The sequence below is a fragment of the Mya arenaria genome, chromosome 11, assembly GCF_026914265.1.
Source record: "Mya arenaria isolate MELC-2E11 chromosome 11, ASM2691426v1".
NCBI classification, from domain to species: Eukaryota; Metazoa; Mollusca; class Bivalvia; order Myida; family Myidae; genus Mya; species Mya arenaria.
The window spans coordinates 27877012-27903486 of NC_069132.1; the positions used below are offsets into that span (position 1 = coordinate 27877012).

General features: G+C 36.9%; 2 protein-coding genes across 2 annotated transcripts; both read right to left on the reverse strand.

Annotated features, from left to right (window-relative positions):
• Nucleotides 1-1095: 1095 nt before the first annotated feature.
• Nucleotides 1096-9407, reverse strand: LOC128208455 (zinc finger MYM-type protein 1-like). The gene is made up of 5 exons (XM_052912017.1): nucleotides 9163-9407; nucleotides 7850-7903; nucleotides 7343-7415; nucleotides 3899-4167; nucleotides 1096-3154 (listed from the first exon to the last, which is right to left on the reverse strand). The coding sequence occupies exons 1-5, from the start codon at nucleotides 9405-9407 to the stop codon at nucleotides 1096-1098; spliced, it is 2700 nt and encodes an 899-aa protein (XP_052767977.1).
• A 508-nt stretch (nucleotides 9408-9915) lies between these two features.
• On the reverse strand, nucleotides 9916-12901 carry LOC128209835 (uncharacterized). The gene is made up of 3 exons (XM_052914074.1): nucleotides 12237-12901; nucleotides 11760-11825; nucleotides 9916-11315 (listed from the first exon to the last, which is right to left on the reverse strand). Exons 1-3 carry the CDS (start codon nucleotides 12336-12338, stop codon nucleotides 11058-11060), a joined length of 426 nt encoding a protein of 141 aa, XP_052770034.1. The 5' UTR covers nucleotides 12339-12901; the 3' UTR covers nucleotides 9916-11057.
• Nucleotides 12902-26475: the final 13574 nt, after the last annotated feature.

Here is a 26475-nt window from a genome sequence, read left to right on the forward strand (position 1 = left end):
TTACATTGAAAAAAAAAATCCCATCTCTACAAAAGTTTTGTCTAAAATTGGTCATAGCAAGAAGCAGCTGATCTTCCACTGATATCCTCTTCTTGCAGTCAATGGCAATTCTTGAAATCTAGGTGACCCTCAAGAATTGTAAAATGTTGTGAATTGCTCACTGTTCAAGTCAGTATACTTCAAAGTTGTGAGGGCCGGCATCACTGTCCGAATCCGAAGAATCGTCCATTTGGGTGTGGGGCACTGGAGATTGTCATGGGGCTGAGGTTTCCAGTAACGATTGCTGTGCAACCCAGGCTGTTGGAGCGGAATTCCACAAGTGGAACTTAAGCTGTGAGTGGCGTAGCCACTAAAGGTGCAGTGTCTGGTGGTGTCACTGTGATGCTGCACACACAAGAAGAGCTGGATTTTGCCTGTTTATGCGTCTTTGTGGGTTTCATCTGAACATATTGTGTAGACTAGGACCTTTGACTATATTGTGAAGTCTGGGACCCATTGACTACATTGTGTAGATTCTCCCATTGACTTTATTGTGTAGATTCTCCCATTGACTACATTGTGTAGATTCTCCCATTGACTTTATTGTGTAGATTCTCCCATTGACTACATTGTGTAGATTCTCCCATTGACTTTATTGTGTAGATTCTCCCATTGACTACATTGTGTAGATTCTCCCATTGACTACATTGTGTAGATTCTCCCATTGACTACATTGTGTAGATTCTCCCATTGACTACATTGTGTAGATTCTCCAATTGACTACATTGTGTAGATTCTCCCATTGACTACATTGTGTAGATTCTCCCATTGACTTTATTGTGTAGATTCTCCCATTGAATATTTTATTTATTTAGATTCAGACCCACTTAATAAATATCAGGCGCGTAGCTGGATCAAAATCAATGTGGACGCCCATTGAGGCGGCGAAGCCGCCGAAGTGCTAGGGGGGTCTGGGGGCATGCCCCCCCGGAATTTTTTGAAACTGTTGAATGTAAATGGTGACATCTGACGCATTTTGGAAACGTATTATTGCCTTAAAATACTGAAACAAATTTCTCTTTTCACATCTGATTTATTTATTTGTGAACACATTCATTAAACAAAGTCAAGCCTTCGGCTTTTGCTTCCAGCGAATTTAGACACTACCTGGTCAATGTCAATGTTAACATCCCGATATACGTGCATCAGGGCAAGTCCTGTCATGCGCTCTGTCCGCATCGTCGACCTCAGGTAGGTTTTCACCCTGCGCATAACGCTAAAGCTCCGTTCAGCAGTAGCAGATGATGCCGGCATGGTCAGAAGAATGGTGAGTACTGTATAAACTCCCTTGTAAAGATCCGGATTGGTTGATGCTACAGTTTCACCCAATGTGCTTGGTTTGTCATTTTCATCCATCAATTGCCATCTAGCCTTCCACCGCCTAACCTCGTTATGGAATGACTGGTTTCCCTGAGGTAGGTCCACCGAATACCCCGCAAAAATGAGATCCACCATTCCGTCTGTGCAAAGGTTCAACTTGGATGGAATCAAGTACTGTGCACGGAATCTTTCCTCGGCCACAATCAATCTGTCGCTAAGTTCTTGACACAAATGGTCCAAGAAAGGGAAGTAGAGAGCTCGCTGCCAATACTGTTGTGGATCATTGGCCGGTGGGTTTGCCCGGTTTCGTTGGCGTTGAGCAAGACGGGGCATTGAAGGTTCAATCTCAAATTCTGCTGCAATATCTTTAGCGCTCTGAAACAATGCTTCCCAGACATTAGGGTCTGCCCTTTCGTTTTGAAACTGGCGGATGAGGGTTTGACTTTCTCGCGTTGCCTCAAGCAAATCGCAGTCGACTGCCTGAAGAAGATAAGACAACGGAACTGTACTTTGCATAACGTGCTCAGCAACGACCAGTCCGATTATGAAGTCAAACTTCATGATCGACGCCAAGTGTTGGCCTGCCTTGTCATCGCCATCCTCCTGTAGCTGTTCAAGGGCATGAACAACAACGCTGTATGCTGACTTGAACGTTGAGAGGGCATCGGCTCGGCTAGTCCACCTAGTTTCACACAGAGTTCTCAGTTTGGTGCGTTTCTTCAGCTTTTCCTGTGCGTCTTGGTCAGCAGCAAGTTCATCAACAAAGAAGTTTAGTCTTTTGGCCGAATAATCAAATGCAAACCCTACCTCTTGCACAGTTGTCATCACTGACCTTATGCATGGGTCCTTGCTGCTATGCATAACTGCTAGGTTGAGGCAGTGGGCTCTACAGTGTACATACAGCGCAGACGGCACCCGTTGACGAATTCGTGCCTGTACGCCCCTGTGCTTTCCAGACATATTTGCGGCACCATCATAAGCCTGAGACCGCATCTTATCTACTTCGATTCCATGATTTTCAAGAGAGGTCAAGAGTAGTTCTGCAAGTACCTCGCCAGTTGTTCTACTTGCTTGAACAAATCCAAGAAAATCTTCACGGACTCTAAATTGCTGGGAACCGCTTCCACGTTGGACAAATCGCAGACACACGGACACCTGTTCTTTTGTTGACTTGTCGGTCGACTCATCGGCTATAAGAGCGAAACAGACTGCATCATTGCATGCCTGCACAATTTCGATCTGTATCTGCTCAGCACACAAACAGATCAGTTCATTCTGTATGTCGGGCGATGTGTATGTTGCCCTACGATTTTCTGGAACATTTAGATGCTGTGCTAGGATAGGGTCATCTGCTGCCTTTGAATGCAGTATGGCTAAAAAATTGCTTCGTTCTTCTGTATTACCTCTGATAGCGATATTTTGCTTACCACAAAGGATGATTACTTCTATAATTTTCCTGAGAATATGGCGGTTCTGCTCCACTAGGCGTCTGTGACTGTCCGATACAGAACTTGTGATGGGTTCCATCTTACCTGATTGTATATCAAGAAAATGTTCCGCCATAGCTGTAACATTGTGATGGTTTGACTCTGCTAATTCGTACCTCTTGACGTACTTGGCTAGGTTGGACCAATCCTTCACTGGTGTACTGATGAAAGTTTTCTCCTTCGCATCTTTCCGTCCAAATACGAAACAGGGGGCGCAGAATAAGGCATCTGTAGAAATCGAGTATCTGAGCCAGGGGTGGTCTGTCAACCAGCTTGATGACAGCTTTCTCATTTTCCCATGGATGCTTCTACAAAAGAGAAAACAAAAGATGTATTAGTTGACCTGGTTCTGACTTCTATCAAGGAACAGTTTTCACCAAGAAGTGTCCGGTAAATTGTATTATAAATTTACCAAAGCTCTTTTTTGATGCAACTACCATAACCTATAAATGTTTAAAATATAATGCAACTAGGGTCTACACTATTTTGTTTACCTAACCCTGTACCTGCTATTCGCGACTATTCATGCTTACTCAAACAGCTTGAATCCAGACCAGACGCCGAGTATCTCATCTGGATCCAAGTTTTTTTTAATACTAGAAAAAGGGTATACCAAATTTGAAGAAAATCGGACGATATTTAAAATTGAAGTAGACGATATTTTTAGCAGACGACAATTTTCGTAGCCGCCCGGCTAAGGGTAAAAAGCATGACTAAACATATATGTTACATACTTAACTAATATCGACGACGTGATCGAGATTTAAAGGTCTGTCAGACTGGGGGCGTATTCATAAAGCTTCTTAGGAAAATCTCAAATTAGAGTGATAAATTCAAAGGCAGATTTCTCGGTTTTTACCCACAACACTTCAATGAAATTGTGTATGCTCAAATGTTAAACAACGTTTTACACAAGCATGCCATGTTGCAATGAAGTATAATTGAAAATAAACTGGAAATTTGCATTTTAAATTTTTACTTGAGTTGGGGATTTTTAAATCTGCGTGTCACTTAATTGTATTTTTTTGCATTCAAAAGACAACACAACCTACCTTGAGGGAAAGTTGAACATATGGCAGTCAGTCCATGTGTCTTTCAATATCGACCATTTCCACTTTGCTTCAAGTTCTCCACTTGCCGCAGTAGCTATATCAGGATATGAAGGACCACTGTGGGTAGACTTAACTGGCTGAGCCTGTCCAGGTTTGGTGCTGTCAGATTCTGTGGCAGATAGATCTAGGTCCATGCTGTTTGCATGCTCCGAAGGTGCCGTGCCGGTTGCTTCTGGGCACGCAGTCGCTGTCGCGGTTTCAAACATCCGCTTGAACATTTTGTCCAGTGTCATAGGTTTTGTTTTTTTCATTTTTTACAACAGCCCGAGGACGACCGCCATGAATTAATAAAATATTAAAAATATATTGACGTCACTTTCATATGTAGTGGATGACATACTAGTTGTGACATCATAGTATGACACAGTTATCGACCGGGTCACCCAGAGTGGCGTGTAATTGACCTGATGTGCTGTTTTACTTTAAGTATTACACACTTTTTTCGTTTAAATTATTAAAAAAAAAATACTTTTATTTATTCAATAAAAGTAAACTCGTGAAAATAATGTGCACGCCCGGGCGTCTTGGCGTACAGGCAGCTACGCGCCTGAATATATATGTAGAATATTATATATATTGGATGTGTGGTAAAATCTGACCTATACAGCTTCGTGTACTTGTTAAGTGCCTCCTTCCCCAGGAATGCAAAAATTTCTTTGTGTCTCAGTGGCTTTCTGCAATGAGATTAATTGCAAAAAGAAATATTACTAATTGAAGCTAGGATGGCAGCTACATACCATGGTAAGATAAATTGAATTTTGAGTGAATATATAAACATATTTGCAATTTTAGAAGAAAATGTTTTATTAAGTGTAACCTTAAAACAGTATCATGTATTGTATTAGCATATGCTTAATGCATTAACCTGTTAGCCAATCAATTAACAGCATTAACACGTGTGACATCCTATGGCTCATCAGTCATTATTCGAAATTTCTGCCAATGCTATCTAGTTAAGTTTACAAACTAACAAATAAATTACTTATGTGAAGATGAAGCTCACGGAAGGCTCTGTTCCATTCCTGTATGTTAGGTTGTGGTTTGGCTGTCATTACAACAGTAGCTGTAAGCAAAGATTGCTTGATCTGTATATACACACGATTAAATGTAGAAAGTTGGATTTTATCTTTACGTTTTTGAGCTACTAGTACATAGTACATACAATGTTTTGAATGAGTGGCATCCTAACTTGAGTGCCGAATGACCATGAAACTTCAGGGTTAGGTTGCCCGTGAGCAGAAGATATTCTCGTACCATATTCGATGTCAGTAGGTCAAGATCAATTATCAATAGTCATATAACATAAATGTCCGGAGTTAAATTTTTACCTTTGCTTTCCTCAAAGCGTTTTGCAAGTAATAAAAAACAATGCAGTGCTAAAACATATTTATTTACATTCAACATGTTCTTCACAAAGCTGAGCTCATTAATTGTGTCTTCTGTTTGACAAATATTTTTTTCAAACAATACAACAAAATTGTTGGTAAACCCACTTCCTAGAACATCACCATTGTACATGTATGGCGACTAGCCTATTGGAAGTACTTTCAGCAAAAATATTTTAAGATGACTGTTTTAAAAGATGCTGTACTTAATACAGGAGTGTCATGGAATCAATACAAACATGTAATTTTAGACATTTCTTAATTTTACGAGCTAAGGTTTTTTTACAAAAGCAATGCCAACTAAAACATGCAAAGGCTATGACTATCCATTGACTGCTTTTCTGTGAAACTGGTTGTTAAAAGTGAAACATACATGTTATCTTAATTAATGCACTAATGTGTTTACACAAAGACTTCAAGAATACACCTATAAATTTCTCAATTGTACATTTATATGCCAATTCAAACTGCTGTACACAACAATAATAGTAATCTCAATTTGCCTCTTCGAACCCCACAAAATTGTCTCTTCCATCAAGGTTAGGGAACTGTAGGCGAACCTTGTTTACAACACAAGCTGGCACCACTCTTCTGTTATGTCGACCCAATTTGCCATAGATCCACAGCGTAAATTGTCTATACGCCGTCAACCGAAAAAAACTGAAAAAGATCAACATCGTCTTAAAACGGGCATTACAACATTTTTAATAACCAATGGTTAACGGAAAATCATGAACTAGTTAGTATGTGTTCTATATGCATTAATTTAAATTATTGTTTAAAGTTTTCCTTAAATTAATTTGCTGTAGTAATTAAGCTGTACTCTAATAAATTTACTGTTATTTTAGAGTAAATGTAGGTAAACCAGTTTTTTCGGCATTAAAAATATTTTTTTAGCATTTCAATCAGGTTTATCAATAATATGATAATAGTGGTATTATTTTCAATATTTAAATATTTTTCTTTTTTTCATTGAAACATACGTGTCAGTATCTGGCACTGGTAGAAATGTTCCAATTATTGCAGATACAGTTATGGCTGCTACTCCCAAAACATCTCTATCCAGACAGAGGGTAGAGAACTTCGGGTGGTTACATATGCAATCAAGCTGAATTTGTTTATTTTCCTTTCCATTTATTGCAACCAATTCACGGCAACATAAACAGTCAATCTCTTTCTGCATATCTGAACAACATCCGCATAGGCACCAGGCTCCAACGTTGCCTACTCGATCATTTCCAATAATATGATCTTGCAAACTTTCTTCGTCAGTATCCCCATCAGTTTCGGAATTCTCGTCGTCTGTATCTCGCTGCGGTTCAAAGCGATATGCCTGTATGTTTAAATCATCTAAATTCAATTGGTTTTCATCATCAGACGAAGAATCTTCGTAATTATTTGAACTATCGGCGTGATTGTTGTCCATAGAAGCCATTTTGACAGATGGGCGCTTACTGCGCATGCGCGGTTAACTCTTGCGATATTGGAACGCGAGCTCACCTACGTCATCGGTCAAAGATGGCCCAGTGTATAAGCTGTATTACACGTTAATTTACCTGTCACATTTCATGAGCAGTGTGTCAAAAAAAACCATCGTCACAAATAATCATGATATAAAACCTGTATTATTTAGAAAATCGTATTTTCCCATTGACTCTACAACTCCTTTAAAGCTTAATAGCGGACTTCCATAGGGGGAAGGTCCTGGTGATTTTGAAGAAAAATTGGTGGGTCTTTTGGGGGCAGCAACTCTTTTCTTAGGTCCTATGTCTGCATAGCTTACTCGGCTGTAGAAGAGAAACAATATTATATCCACATTCTTAATTTTGACCATGAAAAAGCATCAACTTAAGAGATAATCTAAGTCACTATACAACCAATCATCGTAGGGATAAGTAGTTGAATGTCGTGTTTTACTTTTGCAATGACCACTTTTGCGAAGACTTGTAAGATACTGTTTGACAATAACACTGGCTTGGTAACAACAACTGATACTTACTCTCTGTCCCTGCTCTTCACTGCAGGCAATGGCACTATGCTCCTCCTCCTCCTCCTCGTCACTCGCTGCTTGTCTTAAGTCAAATGCCAAAGTAAATAAAGCCAAAAGGAAAAAAAAATAAGAGAAAGAATGTGTTTAAGAGTACAAATCAAATTACGAGTGGGATTTGAATATAAAACATTAAAGAAGTCATTATTTATACTCATATAGAAGCGCAGTTGCTTCTCACTAAAGTAAAATGGTTTTAAGTCCTGGCCTGGCCTATGCAAGTTTGTTTTTTTTCTTTACCAAGCCTGACAAGTGGGTTTGCCTCAGGAAAATCAAGTTTTCCAAACACCTCAACATATCAACATTGCATAACATAATTGATATGATGTTTGAGTAACTTACCTTAATACAAATCAATTGGGCTCCTCACAAATGTTTAGTCTTGTAACACAAATGTTTAGTCCCGTAAAAGTTGGAAACAAAACATTTATGGACAGAAATTTACTGTTAGTGCCGTGCCTGCGTCCCACCCCACCTGTGCCGTCCTCGTTGTTCCTCTTGTAGTTAGACATCCTGCAATTATCAGACAATGCAATAAGTCCAGCAGTTATTCAAATATTTATTTAAAGGGAAGATGTATTGAAGTCTCATTCCCATTTAATGCACATATCATTAAAAAATTATATGTGATTGGTGTGCTGATAGGTTCAACGTTTTGAATGCCGCTACCTGGGAGGATATCTAGGCCATTGTCATCAGTTGCATACTCATGTCATCAACTCTGGCATTAAACCATGCTGTACCCACAGGGTACTGAGTCTGCAGAATGATAATGTTGGGCACAGATAGCACTGAAAAGTAAATTATCCATTAAGTCTGTGATCTGCTACCCCATCGTCAACATCGCAGTCTACTCAAAATCGAAGACAAAACGAAGTTATATTTACTGGTTTACCAATTTTATTCTATAAATAGCGTTGCCATAAGTGATAAATTTCTGTCGGGATGTCACCCGAACGTTTCCGAAAATAGTCGTTTCTTTCGTAAAAGAGCATTGTCCTTTTAATGTTCTCCGAAAACCTCGGCAGTTTCCGCGTCAACAAAAACTTCGATGGCGGAAAAAGCCGGTTTTCGCCGAATATTTACGGTCAGTATCCTTTACGACTTTTATGACATACTGCAAATTGGAGGCAAATATAAACAAAGAAATAAATCAAAATACTGCTGTCAATATCACAGGGGCAGGTTGTGTTGTTTTGATGCACTACGCCCCTGCCCCCCTTTTTTTTTTATCAATTTTTAGTAAGAATATGATGCAACTGTAACTTGTAACACATCATATTCTTACTTAATATTGATAAAAAAAAACCACAAAAACGTCGTGTGTCAAAACAACGCAACCTGCCACTGTGGTCAATATTGTACAATGAAGTTTCTACCCTCAGGGTATAATACTAAAGAGCTTGAACAGCCTGCGAAAAAAAAATGGAGGTGACAAAAGCTGCCAGAATTATCATAAATATACAACATGGATTTGATTGATTAAAAGTCGGGAAAGGCTTTGAAATGTGTTTTAAAATGCTTAATTCCGGGGGCCAGAGAACCCCTAGCCAGGGCTTTGCCCTGGACCCACCGGGGGCCCTGCGGCCGCCTGGCCCCCAGCTTCATTTTTCAGTATTTGGAAAATTTTCAACTTTCACCCATGTGTTTAGCTAATTAGGTCTTATATAACACCATAAAGTACTTGATTTAAAGTCAACATAACAACTTACAACACACGCTAAACAGGCTCATTGAACCTCTCCAGACGGCTGGTGCTCCCCAGACCCAACCCCAGCTGAGCCTGCCTCGCATGGAAGCTCCATGAGCAGATCTGCTGTGGGACCTTCATGGATTCCTTCAGAAAGGTCAAGGGCTGAAGCCCAAGCTTCCCCACATGCGTCCATAGAGCCCTCTTGATATGCTTGAAAGCATCCAAGTAAACAGACTCAGCCTCCTGAGGAGAGTGAACAAAATTGTTCAGAAGCAGCGAGCAATCCAGGCTGGTCTCCTGAGTGGGTCCGAGAGAAACATCCATTAGATTTTACCTCCTGAGGAAGATTCATCTGGATGCCCGCAGGGACGCCTTGGGGGTGTTCCTGGAAAGCGTCCAGATGCGCCTGCAGATGCCCCACCAGCCTGTCACCTGTCCGGAGCCGGTCCTGCAGGTCTGCAACCTCTTGGTGGAATAACTCCCATCTATCTGTATCCGGGCCACACCAGCATCCAGCTCCTGAATCTAAAAAAATAATAAAACACAGATCAAAGCATATATTGCACCAATACAAGCATATTTAAAATGAATTAAATATTAAGCTACATCGCCTTAAAAGTAACTAAAACACACAAAAAACACTGGGTTAGGAAGGTTAATATTACAGATGCACAAAGCATTCATTTTATTATATTATATCATTTTTACTGCAACAATTTATCAATACATTAAATCATGCATGTGGTTGTATTTCCTAAGCAACTTCGGTACAGTTTACTACACAACTGACAGTTACTTCCTGGTAATTCATCATAGACATCAGTACCAAATATTTACTAATCAGTCTGCCACTTATTTTACACTATCAAGAGGTCATGCATACTGGAAACTAGTTTTGTACCCTGAGAATATATCCTATTTCATTTAATTGAACTTAACAGCTAATAACACATGTGATGTACAAACCTTCCTATCCTTCTGCGTGGACTCCGCCTTTAACCCTCTCTCGTGCTGTTCCATTGTCCTGTCCCTCATCTGAAGAACAAATGCCACAATGGCTTTGGATGGCACCCGGGATCCCGAGGACACCAATTTTTTTGGGAGGGACACCTGAACTTTAAAGTCTTGTTATTCCGTCGGGACATTTAAATTTTGACCGCTAAAAGCTAAATATCAATTAATAAATAGCGTTTCATTTATTTATTACCTTAATTTGGGTCCCCCTAATTTAAAGTGCATGTAAAAATGATATTATTATTAATATGCTGCACACACTAAAGCGAAAGTATTGCTGACTTTTTGACTATCATAAGTTATGTCATGACTCTATTAATAAAGGTCATTTCACAGTGCGCATGCGGGTTAATGCTCTCATTTTGTTGTTTACATTATCAACAAGGTCAGAGGTGACAGACTTTTATTATCAGAACAATTATTATTTTGAATTAGTTTGCTTATGTGTCAGAACTGCCCAAAAACAATGCCAACACTACTGACTTTGATGCCTTATTGATGCGACCTTCGAGTTGTTATAGTAACATTTACGGCACATATATACCAGAATAAATTGAGCGTATAGCTAATTCCTGAGATATTGTCTTAATCCTGTGTCACAGGATTATCATAAAGATGAAAAAATGTAAAATGCCATAAATAATTTTGTTTGCATAATATTGCATTTATGTCACAATTCAAATCTTAATACTATTTGAATAAGTACTTGACTTTAAAGTCAACATAACAACTTACAACACACGCTAACAAGGCCCATTGAACCTCTCCAGGCGGCTGGTGCTCCCCAGACCCAACCCCAGCTGAGCCTGCCTTGCATGGGTGCTCCATGAGCAGATCTGCTGTGGGACCTTCATGGATTCCTCCAAAAAGGTCAAGGGCCGAAGCCCAAGCTTCCCCACAGGCGTCCATAGAGCCCTCTTGATATGCTTGAAAGCATCCAAGTAAACAGACTCAGCCTCCTCAGGAGAGTAAACAGAATTTTTCAGAAATTGAGCAATCCAGACTGGTCTCCTGAGTGGGTCCGAGGGGAACATCCATTAGAAACTCCCGAGGAAGATTCACCTGGATGCCCACAGGGACGCCATGGTGTTGTTCCTGAAAAGCGTCCAGATGCGCCTGCAGATGCCCCACCAGCCTGTCACCCAGGTCTGCAACCTCTTGGTGGAACAACTCCCACTCCATCTGTATCCGGGCCACACCAGCATCCAGCTCCTGAATCTAAAAGATAATAAATAAAACACAGATCAAAGCATATATTGCACCAATACAAGCATATTTAAAATGAATTAAATATTAAGCTACATCACTTTAAAAGTAATTAAAACACACAAAAAACACTAGGTTAGGAATGTTTATATTACAGATACACATAGCATTCATTCTATTATATTATATCATTTTTACTGCAACAATTTATCAATACATTAAATCATGCATGTGGTTGTATTTCCTTAGCATCTTCGGTACTGTTTACTACACAACTGACAGTTACTTCCTGGTAATTCATCATAGACATCAGTACCAGATATTTACTAATCAGTCTGCAACTTATTTTACACTATCAAGAGGTCATGCATACTGGAAACTAGTTTTGTACCCTGAGAATATATCCTATTTCATATAATTGAACTTAACAGCTTATAACACATGTAATGTACAAACCCTCCTGTCCTGCGTGGACTCCGCCTCTAACCCTCTCTGGCGTTGTTCATGTTTGTGGTCCCTCATCTGAAAAACAAATGCCACTATGGCTTTATCATCTATAAATCATTAACTCTACAAAAAAATTTTTTTATGGAACTTAAAATTACTAATCATACATAAAACCTTTCTACTTATACCGGATCATGATTACCTCTTCAAAATAATGGACAAAGACAAAGTGACAAATGATGACATCTATCAAAAGGTCATTGAACTAGTCTGCAAAATGATATCAGACTGCCTTTTCAATAATGTTTGATATCAAGTTACCTTTAGTTCTGTAATGTCTCGTAAAGTTTTCTTTTCACCCTACACCATTTGTAACTTTAAAATATTTTTTTTTTATATATATATATTAATCTTACTGCTTTGTTTTCTTCATGTAGTTACTTATTGCAGTAGGGCAACAATAATGAAAATAGCAAAGAATAGTACCTTCGAAACCTCCCTTGCTTTTTTCTGTGTCACCAGGTATAATGGAACCTCAAAGATGTCCTCCCGGCGCCACGTTAACCACAAGTGGGTCATTGTCTTCATTCTCCTCAGGACTTGGCTTCATCTAAATAATATAAATAACAATGTAAAGAAAACCATAGTGTACTGAATAAAAGTTTAATAATTAAGTATATTTAGTAAGCAATTGTATAACACTGGCTGGATTAATTTTGATCCAAGTTCAAAACCCCTTGTACACATTAGCCTAATTGTTTACTGATCTTAGGTCAATAAATTCACCTTTTAAACACTTTTGTTGTTAAAATAAGACCATTAACCAATCCAACAATTTCAAGGTGCAAACACACTTCAAGATAACCAGTCTCCAGAAAAATTATCCACTTTTTATAATCGGCTGCTGATATTTCATCGCTATCAGCTCAGCTATCGCATTTGAATAGGATATAATTAATATATCTAATACATTAGTGAAGATACAATTGTCAGTCCAACAGCAATTTGATTCAAAAGTGAGAATATCATGAAGTAATGTAATTGGTATAGTAAACAGAGGTATTCTCCTTTTATATAAGGCTTTTTAAGTCATAGGTTCATGTCCTGTTTTTCAACCTGCAGGAATATTTTCAGTGTTGTTCACTCATCCCTCCTCTCCCCTCTTAACCTTCTGAAGATGTTGAAATATCAAATTGGAAACATCTCTGAATGTCCTTGGTAGGTTTGGAAACCTTTGTTGAAGTCTGCAAATAAAGTATGGATACAGAGTCAGATATTATTAAATCAGATACATGATCATATCCTCAGGCACTGATGAAGAAGCAAATTCTGAAACAAATGTTGATTGCTGTCAGCTTTATATTTCTTACTCTGATAATCCATTTTCAATTACAGCAAATGAAGTCATAGAGTGTCCATGAATAATATCACTTAATATGGAAGATTTTATTCCAACTCTTTTATTTGAATTTCAGTTGACCATTATCCTCACATATTATAGATGTGCACTATTTACATCATTCTTACCAAGGAAGATGTGCTTCATCTCTTGACGTTTTCTCGGTCCTCAGCTTTAGAACGAGGAGGGACAAGGGGTCTGTTTCATCGGTCATCTGAATCTCAATCAACTGGAAAAAGATTTGTGGGGGGTTTACTACATTCTAAATCAAAGGCTGCTCATTTCAAAACAAAAACTCAAATCTTCAGTACATCAAAAGAATCAGCAGAAAAGAGTTTTCCGATGATTCTTATATTTCTCAGACACACAGAATTACCCCATCTCAAGTTCTCGTAGGAAACCATGATTCAAAATATAATATTATAGTCATATGATGCAAAATCTGATCAATTTTTATGCCCTCAAAGGTGGGCATATTAAAATCGCACCGTCCGTCTTTTAACTTTTAAAACTACAGAAATTTTTACTATGAGTACAGTTTTGAAAGCATTTTTTTTTGTCAGATGGCTTTTACTTGGCACATATTAAAATAGTTCATGCAACTAATGTGCTTACAATAGTTTCTGGGCTCAGATGTTGAACGTTCTACGTTTTCAGGTAACCCAAACACAAAACATAAAGTATATGTCTGTTGCCTTTTACCCATACATACATGCTCTGGATTGATTTGACCACAAAAGCCATGCCAGTAGAGCATAGGCCCTTTTGGGCCTCTTATTTTGATTTGTTTTTCACATGATGATGCTGAAATTATTTACTGTTATATGTTAATGACTTAATCATAATCGACCCTCGAAAAGGTCGAAAATTTTTGATTTTTCCTCAATTTTTTTTATCACATTTGTCCTTAGGTCTGATAGTCTTTTGCAATGACTCAACCTTGTTAATACAAACAGTTTTTGGTCATATACGCTCAACTTGAAAGAAAAGACTTCATCAAATAAAGTAAGCATTGTCAATAGAGCCATTAAGACACAAGTTCATTGCCAGTAAAATATCTGGCAATAAGTTACAACTTAGTAACTACAATTGGCATAAATTTCATATAGGTAACTGGCAAATATTGATATCCCAAAGTTGTCCATAGAGCCCTTTTTGATATGCTTGAAAGCATCCAAGTCAACTGACCCAGCCTCCTCCGGAGAGCGAACATAATTGTTTAGAAGCAGTGAGCAATCCAAGCTGGTCTCCTGAGTGGGTCTGAGGGAAACATCCATTAGAACCTCTTGAGGAAGATTCACCTGGATGCCTACTGGGACGCCATGGGGTCTTTCCTGGAAAGCGTCCATACGCGACTGTAGATGCTCCACCAGCCCATCACTGGTCCGTAGCCAACCTGCAGGTTTGCAACCTCTTGGGGGAACAACTCCCACTCCATCTGTATCCAGGCCACACTAGCTGGAGGAAGGAACAACTCCCACTCCATCTGCATACATGCCACACTAACATCCAGCTCCTGAATCTTCTGCAAAATTATAATCACTCTCTGATATGTATAATTAAATGACAATTATGAACTGCTTAATCTAAAATAAAACACAGATCAAGGCATATATTGCACCAATATAGGCAAATTTAAAATGAATTAAATATTAAGCTACATCACTTTAACAGTAACTTTAACACACAAAAAGCACTAGGTTAGGAAGGTTTCAATTACAGATCCACATAGTATGCATTTTATTATATGATAATTTTTTTACTGCTACAATTTATCAATACATTAAGCCATAGTAGTGGTTGTATTTGCTTAGCAACTAAAGGAACCATTTACTACACAACTGACAGTTACTTCCTTGAAATTCATCATAGACATCAGTACCAGATATAGACTAATCAGTCTGTTACTTATTTTACACAATCAAGAGCTCATGCATACTTGAAACCAGTTTGTTTTGTAACCTGAGAATATATCAGATATCGTTTAATCGAGCTTTACAGCTTTAATATAACACATGTAATGTACAAACCCTCCTGTCCTTCTCGCAGCATTTCGCCTCAAACCCTATCTCACGCAAGTGGATCGTCCTGCTCTTCATCTGGAGAACAAATGTCACAATGGCTTATCATCCACGATCATAAACTCTACAAGAAAACAGTTTTAGGTAACTCAAGGTTACTTCTCATACATCACACCTTTCTTCTTATACTGGATCATGATTACCGCTTCAAAGTAATGGACAAAGACAAAGTGAAAAATGATGACAGCACTCAATAAGATCATTCAATAATGTTTATATTAAGTTATCTTTAGTTCTGTAATGTCTCATAAAGTTGTTCCTTTTTCACCCCATATTATTTGTAACTTAAAAATAGATATTTTGTTTATATATATTTAAATCTTACTGCTTAGTTTTTTTCATGCAATTACTGATTTATTGCAGTAGGGCAACAATATTTAAAATAGCAAAGAACAGTACCTTTGCGACCTCCCTTGCTTTTTTTCTATGTCACTGGGTAAAATGGGATCTCGAAGACATCGTCCCGGTGCCACGTTAACCACAAGTGTGAAACCGTCTTTAGCCTTCTCAGGACTAGGCTATGTCTATAAAGTATAGTTATTGAAGTAGGGCAACAATATTTAAAATAGCAAAGAACAGTACCTTCACAACCTCCCTAGCTTTTTTCTGTGACAACGGGTAAATGGGGCCTCAAAGACATCGTCCCGGCGCCACTGGAATCACAGGTGCGTGACCAACTTATGCCTTCTCAGTGTTAGGCAATGTCTAAATAATATAAATAACAAATGAATGTAATGAAAACCAAAGTGTACTAAATAAGAGTTTGATAATTAAGTATATTAAGTAAGCAATTGTATAACACTGGCTGGAATTTGATCTTAGTTCTAAACCCCTCGAGCTTGTTAGCTTTTATGGTTACGGATCTTGTGTCAATAAATTCATCTTGTTAACACTTTTTTTATTAAAATAAGACCATTGACCAATCCAAATTTGGAAAAACATATATTGTATCTAGTTGTTTTTTTTATACAATTTCTCCCTAACTTTGGAAGAAAGTTGTTGTGATAATAATGGTTTCCTCAGCATGGTTGTCCTTAAATCCTTAAGACCAAATCTACAAAATCACTATTTTGGGTTTATGATGTCTCTTCCTATCTAATGGTGGACATCTGCTGTTGAGAATACACCCAGAGAAATTTGATCATTATCATTGTTAGCAAACAGTAATCTCTCGTTGTCAACACTTTTTTTGTCTTAAACAATTTACATATAAGCGTCCTGAGAGGAGTTAGAAGAACTTACACTTTGGTTCGATTTGTCTGTACCGTCAACCTTTGTGGTCGCTAGAAGATCCCCCATCTCCGTGAACAAATCCTGGTCTTTGGATGTAGCCTCTGCTAGTAATGTGGCCATTATCCTGTGTTTTGCTGGTGATTGTGAAGGCTGATTGCCTTTCCTCTTTCCACCAAAAGCTGTTTTTTATTTATTTGTTTTTCCCATGATGCTGCTGCAATTATTATTATATTATACCCTCGAAAAGGTCGGAAATTTCGGATTTTTCCTCAATTTTTGATCACATTTGTCCTGAGGTCTGATGGTCTTTTGCAATGATTCAACCTTGTTAATACAAACTTTTTTGGTCATATACTCTCAACTTCATTGCCAGTGAAATATCTGGCAACAAGTTGCAACGTGGTTACTACAACTGACATAAATTTCATATGGTTAACTGGCAAATATTGATTCCCCACAGTTGTCCATAGAGCCCTCTCATATGCTTGAAAGCATCCAAGTCAACTGACCCAGCCTCCTCAGGAGAGCGAACAGAATTGTTCAGGAGCAGCGAGCAATCCAAGCTGGTCTCCTGAGTGGGTCCGAGGGGAACATCCATTAGAACCTCCCGAGGAAGATTCACCTGGATACCTACTGGGACGCCATGGGATCGTTCCTGGAAAGCATCCATACGTGACTGTAGATGCTCCACCAGCCCATCCACCAGAAAAATGCCCAAATTCTCATGAAACTCAATATTTTCCAAGCACATTCCAATTTCCAGCCAATGCAAGTCATCAGATATTGTCAAGAATAATGTAGGTGGTTGTTAACTTTGAAAAGAAGCCAACAAGTCATAAAGGATATTTATTGAATTAGGCAACAGTATCCTTAATCTTTTTTTTTGAACATCTAGCAATTTTACATCAACTCAGTAGTCAAAACTAAATTTTGAATACAATCCATACTGACATGTTCCTAATTGCCATTGTTTGTTCTGTTATCTTCATTTTAATATTGACCGCTGATTTCTAACATGAAAGGTTATAGGAAATAGCAGTATGATGATGCACTTAAAATGTTTTTCTGAGAAATGCTGGCAGATTGTGCTTTTGTATGCACCTCATAAACAAAATCCCTAATTGTTTGCTTTGACCTTTGTCTCATGTGGAATAATTCAGCTAATATTTGAACTTTATCTATCTTTATACCAAAATGTTGTATAAATTTGTTTCAATGTGCTGAAATCATTCTAACATCATCTGACAATGTTGTAAACCAATCAAAGGCAGTACCTATGGCAAGATGCATGCCGAAAAAAATGACTAGTGATAAGAGATTGGTTTGAGTAACATGACCAAAGTACTCAAACCTTTCTGCCCGAGTTTTTGCATCAATACTGGGATCATATTTCCCAACTAACTCCACTTAAAAAGGTCAGGCCTATCTTGTGCTCCTTCTGGCCTGGCTTGAAGTCATGGGTATGCCTCGGCCAGCCTGGCTTGGTGTCCTCGTTCAGCCATTGTGTGGATTGCTTCCTTGGATGGGAGAGCTTGTATGTTGTCTTGTTCTGCTAGCAGTACCAATGGACGGCTTGTGTCTTGGATTGGTCCTTGCGATCCGGTGTGTGGCACCCTCAGCATGTGCGACAAGTGGTCAATTTATCTTTCGAACCTCCACCAGTTTTCAGCCATTTGGTTGACTAGACTGGGTTGTTCGACAGTATATTCGTTGTATATATACATCTTGAGTAATTTGATTCCTGGCTGATCTTTGCAGTATTTAGTTGAAAACCACTTGTGCTTTGGTTCGAAGGGTACTGGGTTCATAGGGAGCTAAATCAGTTGATATTATAACTCTATTGATTTGACATTACTAGCGAATATATATGGAAACAATAATGAATGAACTGGCAGTTTCTGGTAAGTGAACACTGATAATTTGTACTTATAAAATAGTATCTTTTATTATACAGTATTTATGCAACTATAAGATTGGACGTGAAGATGGTTTTATGAACTGTTAAACATAAATCTGAAATATGAAACAATATGTAAAACATCAGAACAACATGAAGCAATATAGAATTATGAAATAATGAGATTTAACATGTATTTAATGAAATAATGATGATCCCCCCCCCCCCAGTACTAAAATTAATGCTCCTGCATTGAACACAGTTAACAATGCATATTTACATTGTCACAACATCATATTTATGAAAATGAACATGTTTGCATCTGAAAATATAAACAATCATCATGCTGAATTGTAATACAATGTCATAACAATATGTCTAAGAGACTACCGGGTATGGCCTTAAACCATTAGCACTCAGCATATTTTTCTTTGACAATATTAAAATGTATATTATTCGAAGACATGATAATAAGAAGTATAATGCTATGTAAGGCTAAATAGAACAACAACAAAAATGAAATGATTAAGAATTTTTTTTTAGAATAATTGGTAAGAATATTGTCTGATGTTAAAACATATGCAAGAAATTATATAGTTGGTAGAAAGATAGGTTTGGCCCTTTTTATTAGCTGATTTTTGGGAAAAGTAATGGTTTCGCTTCATTTGACTCCATCGGAGCAGTTGGGACCTGACTCGCTCATTTTTCTATTGGGATGCAAAACTGATTGTGTGTTACCCATTAGTACAATGAATAAAGGTCTTCATTATTTAGTATGCGGTAAACAGAATAAGCATTGATAGGGTTGAGTTTGACTAAAGTTGGTAGATTGAGTTGACTGGAAAGGTTTGTGACCTCAATGTGTAACTCATTCCAGTTGTTCAGGAGATCTGACCTCAAACTAACTTCATGGTAACCGATGGGGCAAGTGTAGATTTAGTAGCTACACAGTTTCTGACACATGTTGGTAAATACAAAATTGGGCAAAACACACAGCTTTTTTCCATTTGAGATCTCTAAATATAGAACTGGACGACTAAAGGGTTTAAGTCATTTGTATATGAAATATACACAAACAAGTATTACTCATGTGCAGATAACATATTCATAAAACTCCAGAGAATGTTCATCGAAATGTGCAAGAGGGGACTTTGTTGTTGTTTTAACTATAGCAGGTTGGTTGGTATAGTGAAATGAAGGTAATTTAGACAGATTTTTTTATTACGACGTATACATAGTATATTGTCAATAAACATATACATATTTAATAAAATATACAAGTAACATTCAGCAAGACTATGATGTTATATATATATAAAGTAAACATTCACGTGTCAGGTAAATAAAAAACAAGGAAAAAATACAAAACCACAAACAATCACCAAACAAAAACACAGAATAAAAAAAATTCAAATGAAAAAACACAGTAATAATTGATTGTTAGTTAAATTAGAACTGGTAAGTTGTAACGTTATTTGCAAGTAACATTGCTGTTATAATTTTGTTGGGTTGTCTGTTCATCAATAGCATAGCTATGGCCATTGCAACAGAGATTGTACATGCTAATGCAGTTGCATCAAAATATGAAGTTTCATTGTCAGTTGTAAGGTCCTGCAGAAAAGGTTCAGCTAAATCTTTTCCAGCTAAATCGCTATATATTTTGTCTTCATTAGCAGCAGAAATCATTTTATCAAGATTCAAGTTGTAGGCTTTGTCTTTGGCAATTAGGTTTTGAAATTGATGTTCATAGATGTGGAATGATTTAATTGTAATATTGAGCGGTTGAGGAAATGTGGTGTTTCGCTGTATGTCTGCTATTGCTTTTTCATCAAAGAAGTGTTGTAGCATGATAAGGTTGACTGGATGTAATGTTGTGAATCCCGAATATGTATGACAACCTGTGTTTTGTTGTGGTATAGTGATGGTGTCTGTTGTTTTCTGAAGCATGTGTTTGTTTTCCACAATGAATTGTTGTGAGAGAATTGTTTGCAGCTAGGAAGTGAGTTTGATTGAGTTGCCTGAAGTTGGCTTTAGAGGGTTTGGTACAAATTTGAAATTGCAGTTGTTCTTGACTGATGTTTTATTTGATGTAAGTATTGAGAGTGCACAATCAGGTTTGGTAATTGGTGTTACTAGTAGTAGTGTTAGCGGGCTATTTCCACCTCTGACCTGGACCTTGACCATATAAACGGTGACGGTGATATTGAATGATATTCAATAAATGATATTCCCTCTGATTTAAAATATCATTTTAAATAGGATAATCTAGAATTTTGTGTTGTATCCCCCAATCTACTTTTGGTTTGAATTCAATGGAATCAGAGTTTTTAATGAATGTAAGATTCTTCTCTCCAAGGTCTGCAGCATGAAATTCATGTTTTTCGTCTGTAGTAGGTGCAACATCCTGCAATTAATACATTCATCAAATTATCTTTTTAATTGGTATTAATTATGACAGTTGTTTTTTTGTTATTAATAAAACTTTGTTTAAAAAATATCAAAGTTGTTCTTATATCAAAAAACACACAAAAATGGAATAATAATAATAAACAACAGTGAGGTAAGAACATTGATAAGATACATATCAAAGTTGTTTACCACAAACAGGCCTTTACAGGCTGAAGGCCAGGCCTGATTTTATTTTAGGCCTGGCGTTTCGGGGCCACTGAAGTCCCTTTTAGAGTCCAGGGGCAACGCCCTGGCAGAGGAACCAAGGAGAGTTGGAACTGAAATGTATCTGTGTACCTATTGTATTTAGTGGGTTCTTCCTTCCCCAAGATGTTTTTAACAGTGATTGGGATCTTCTTAAGATACCCCAAGGTGATAGAGTGTCCTTGTGCTTGTGGGTCCAAAGCACTAGCATGCTTAAGAAGTTTATTGTCAATAGGCATTTTCTTGGTAAGTACCTGACTCGAGGATACATAGGCAGTTTTCAGCTGACCTACACTATCTTAACATCGCTGAGAGATGTCGCCTTTCCATTGCCGAGGAGTGCACTGTTACGAACAAATATTGCTTTTGATGGGAGATGAAGTCAGGAATCATTTACATTCATTTTCTTCAATTGCTTTATGCATTTCGGCATGCACTCAGGCTTGATAAACAGTCCTAGATACAGTTTCAAAAGTTCAATCTGCTTATCATTCATGAGGTGAATGTGGGGATCTTTCCTCTGAAACATCATCACATATTCCTACAGTTGACATAAGACACCCACATGGATGGACAGCAAAAGCCTTGTTGTTTGGTTTAAACGTGTCACGCGATAAATGTAGTGAAATGATTGGTTAAAATAATAAACATTGCCATAGGAGAAACCCTTATGGTTATAAAGGTGACACCCAACTTATATATTATACTTCCTCCCGCAGTCTCCCAAAAAGGCACAATCTCCCTTGGTCGACTGGCTTGTCAACATGTTTTTCCCTGCTGCACTCCAGGGAGAGCCGTAAAGGGGAAGAACTTAGTTTGAATCTTAGGCCCGTCCCTCAACCTTCGTCCCACAATAATGTAATGTCTTATAATTTAATGTATATACATGGTATTAAATATATAAGACCGATAACACCAAAACAAGTATCTGAAGATTATCTGTTAACTCGACTTTCACATCTTATCATAGTTTTTTGGCCAGTGAAAATTAACAATTAATCCACCTTTTTGGAAAATATCCGCATCTTTAATATTTGAGAAACTACTTAAAACAATACCTGTTAAGGTTGTTGTTGTTTTTTTCACAAGAAAAAGCTGGCGTAAACATTAGGTATGTGGTGATGTTAATATTTTTCTTAATATGTGATTGTCAATAACATATCCAGATACACATTGATCAACGATTGTCATTTAAGTGTGAAGTTTTAAAAGATAATGTTGTATGATTTTTTGATTATAAGATTATCTGTTTATTTAAAAAAAAAAATGTTTAAAGTTATTCAAATGAAACTTGGGACACATGTTGCTAGTCATATAAATGCATATTTTTTATGAATAACCTTGTTTCATTCTTGAGTAACATTCTTGAGTTCATTTATGAGCCTTGGTCCATTCCTTAGTTATGTACCTTGATCCATTCTTGAGTCATGTACCTTGATCCATTCTTGAGTCATGTACCTTGATCCATTCTTGAGTCATGTACCTTGATCCATTCTTGAGTCATATACCTTGTTCAAGTGGGAGAAAACAGACGAGGGCAGGGTACCTTTTATATGAAATGTTTTATTGTCTATCACAGGATACTGGACTTGACTCGATTTGATTTATGTCAATATTATTATGTATTTTTACATAAATTACTGTATAGAGGTCCAACTAAATTATTTTCATGTACAGTATTGTAAATAATTCATACGCTTTTTTTTTTTTACAGCATTTCATTATTTTTTACTGTCATGATTGTAAATTATGTTAATATCAATTGTATGACTTGGTATTTGATTGATCTCTTCAAACATTTACATATGCATGTAACTGAAATTGTTTTATAATTAGTTCTAATTCATATTTTGAATTTTATGGAAAATATCTGAAGTGAGCGTAGCAAGCGCAGTGCTTTGTCCCATAAAATTCAAAATATGAACGATAACAAATTTACAGTTTGACCTAATTCTGTCTGTAACGCAATGCGCCCTTTATTGTGTTAAATCATGTTGACCGCATACAGGAAAAAATAACTGACTTATCTCCATATCAAAGCATCTGGGAATTTTATGAGAATAAATTATTAATTTTCAAACACAATACAGTGATTTCATCGGCGCACAAAGAAGGGCAAATTGTAATTATAAACATCAATTTGTGTGTACAAATATCTAGATATATACATTTTACCACTTTGATATTACGTTCTTTTTGTTTATTGAAACATGGTACAAATACAGCTTTTTTGTTATCGTTTTAATTTATATCAAAATGCTTTTTATATGCTTCAAAAAAACCTGCATATTCTCTTAGTTACATATATGGTTGTTATTGTTGTTATGCATTTACAAATGTATACTGGTATCATCTTGCGAATCTTGTTATATTATTTCGGGTATTTATTTGTTTAATCATATATATATATATGAACTAAAAATTTGAACATATTCATATGTTGCACATGACATGTAATCCATTTAATAGCACATTAAGTTTGTACATATATATTGCATATCTCCTTTAAGGAGAAAGAAAGATATTGAATTGAATTAGATTGAACTAAAATTGTTTTTTTTAATAAATGCCTAATGTGTGTACAAATAAATAGATATATGCATTTTACAATGTTGAAAAGTTCAAATTTTTGAAGGAAAATGTTGTTTTGATATTATGTTGTATTTGTTTTGTTATGAAATAAAGTTTTAATTGATTATGTGATGTTGTTGAATATGGAATCATGATGTTCTTGGCTGCCTATAACAATGCTGTGTTGGATACATGGTTAGAATTAACACACATATTTGAATTAACATGACACCAATGGGAGCATCATTCCCCTGAGTCACATGGGGATATAAGTTGATACTAATTTTTTTAGCTTGAGTGGACGAAAGCTGATAGCGTATTGAATCACTCTTGATTCTGTTTCCTGGGTTGAAACCAGTACTGGTTTCATTTCAAGAAGTTGTGAGAAAGTACCGTGGTGGGGATCGAACCCTCAACCTTTTGGATGAGAGGGGGCCACCTATACCACTAGATAGTAAGACTGGAATTCTCAGTAATCCAATATGCAACCATGTGTTGGCCTTTTATTTATTAATTAATGCAACATTAACTTGTTATTGGTCTATAAGGAAAGGAGAACTAAAGACAAGGGCCCCGTTCCAATAAGATATCTCAGTATGTAAACCTTACGAGTGCTTTGGTTCAACTGTAAAGTTACGGCCAGAATCTAAGTGATAAATGTCCTGACAATATTTTTATTGAAATGCAGCTTATGCCCAAAATGGAGTATGGCCTACTGGGTAAAAAGTTACAATCTTAAGCCTTACTATCTGTATGGAAACGGAGCCCAGGGCTGGTGTTCATAAAATATCTTCAGTAGTTTCTATACTTAATTTTCTTGAAATTCCCAGTCAATTGAAAGAAGTGTTTGATGTGTGTTTTGAGTAAATTAAATAAAAATAAATTCTTTTTTGAAGTTATCAAGTAATGATTTTATCATGAATATGACCAGTGAGAACCATGAATTTACTGGAGTCAAGGAAATCACAAAGTCTGAAAGATGTTTATGAAAACCAGCCTTGAGGCTGTTGTTGGAAACATCAGAGTTCTCTGCAGTAGTATAAACTAGAAAGGGTACATTTTTAGTACCAGAAATCAGAAGATGAATCCACTCTTTTTAGTGATGGTTCATATCATTTTTAATTCAATTCGAGGCATTGTTGAATTCCATAATTATGTATCAATCAAAGGGCCTAGCAATATGAACTTCTCCACATGGTAGTAAATGTTTCCTCAGAGTACACTTTTAATAGCTTGTCTGTGGCAAAAGGATTGCCATAGCCTTCATGTCATTGTTGGCAGCATTCTGCAGAAACTATAACCTTGGACATTTCTTGAAAAATGTTCAAGATATTGAACTGAAACTTGGTACATATGTTTCCAGAGACAATAAGCAAGTGAATAGCAAGGTCCATGGCTCTAGCTTTAATAATTGTTGAGTCATACACCTTTCTTTGACTGAAAAACAACAAGAAACAGTGTTGGCTTTCTTTCTGTGGTACTTATGATACAACCAGTGGTTGCCGAGAAATGCCAGATACTTGATGCTTATGTAAAAATCAAAGAGCCATAACTTTCCAACAATTGATCCAATATGTGCATCTCCTTCTTTGACAATACATGTGTTTAATCTCGCTAGTGAAGGTTCATATTATTACTAGTACCATGACTGCATTCTAGCCAGTGATTCCTAGATACAACGGTCCTGTAGTATTCTAGAAGAGTCCATCAAAGGACCATAAGAATGTACCGACCATAACAAACTGACAATATGTGTAGTGAAGGTTATGATCTAGACCCCTAGAATACACATCAGATATCTTTTTTCTGATATTTCAACTAAGACAACTATATTCTCAGATAACATCATCATTAATTTGTGTCCAAGCTGTAACTTTGCCATATATTTTGGGATTTTAAAATATTAAACTTGTCAATGATGTTCAATGAGAAGCTTGGTTGTCATGTGCAAACCCATGTCAATAGGTCACACTCAAAAGTCATTGGTCAAATCCTTTGTATTTGGGCTGCAATATGTCCATTTATTTGTGGAGTTTAAAAACTAATTGACCTAAATGTTTACTTTGAGAAGCTGTAGTGCCGTTTGCAAGACCTATGTCAATAGGTCAAAGGTGAAGGTCACACTCAAGGGTCATTTGTAAAACCTTGTATTTTGGCGTGTCGAAGCTTCAACTTGGGGACTTAAAAATAACTTGTCACAGATAATACATGATCAGACATCTCGACACTTTGATTACACATCAGACATCTTGAGCCCTAGAATACACAGAGAACATCTTAACCACTACATTTTGTATCAAACATTGACCTATAAATTGCACATCAGACATCTCTGATCATAGATAACACATCAACATCTCAGCCCCTAAATCATGACCAGACATATCCACTCCCAGAATACACATCATGCTTCTCATCGCCAAACTACAAATCGAACATCTCAACCTATTGTAATTTTAGAGTCATTGCCCTTAGGTTATTTTATATCTCATTTTTACTGGGACAGGTCTACTTTTCGCCCAAACTCCAAATTTGTCAGGGGTACCGACTTCAGAACTCATACACATATTGACTTTATTGATGAGAACGGCTGGGCAAAAGAAACATTATCTGGAGTAGTGTATTTTTATTGCCCTTTATTGTTTATACTTTATATTTTGTTTTCAAGGTAAACTCAATAAAATTTTCTAAAAGGAAAAGTTCATGCCATATTAGATGTTCAAGTGCTAATTTCTATTTGGGACCAAATAAAAAATCCTACTCCAAGTTTCGATATAGTAGAACTTGGGATCATTAACTTTAAGAGTGATACTTCTCATTACAAGAAGATGGTAATTTGGGGATATTAATCACATCCACTGATAGCTCTAGTTATTTTTATTATTATTATTA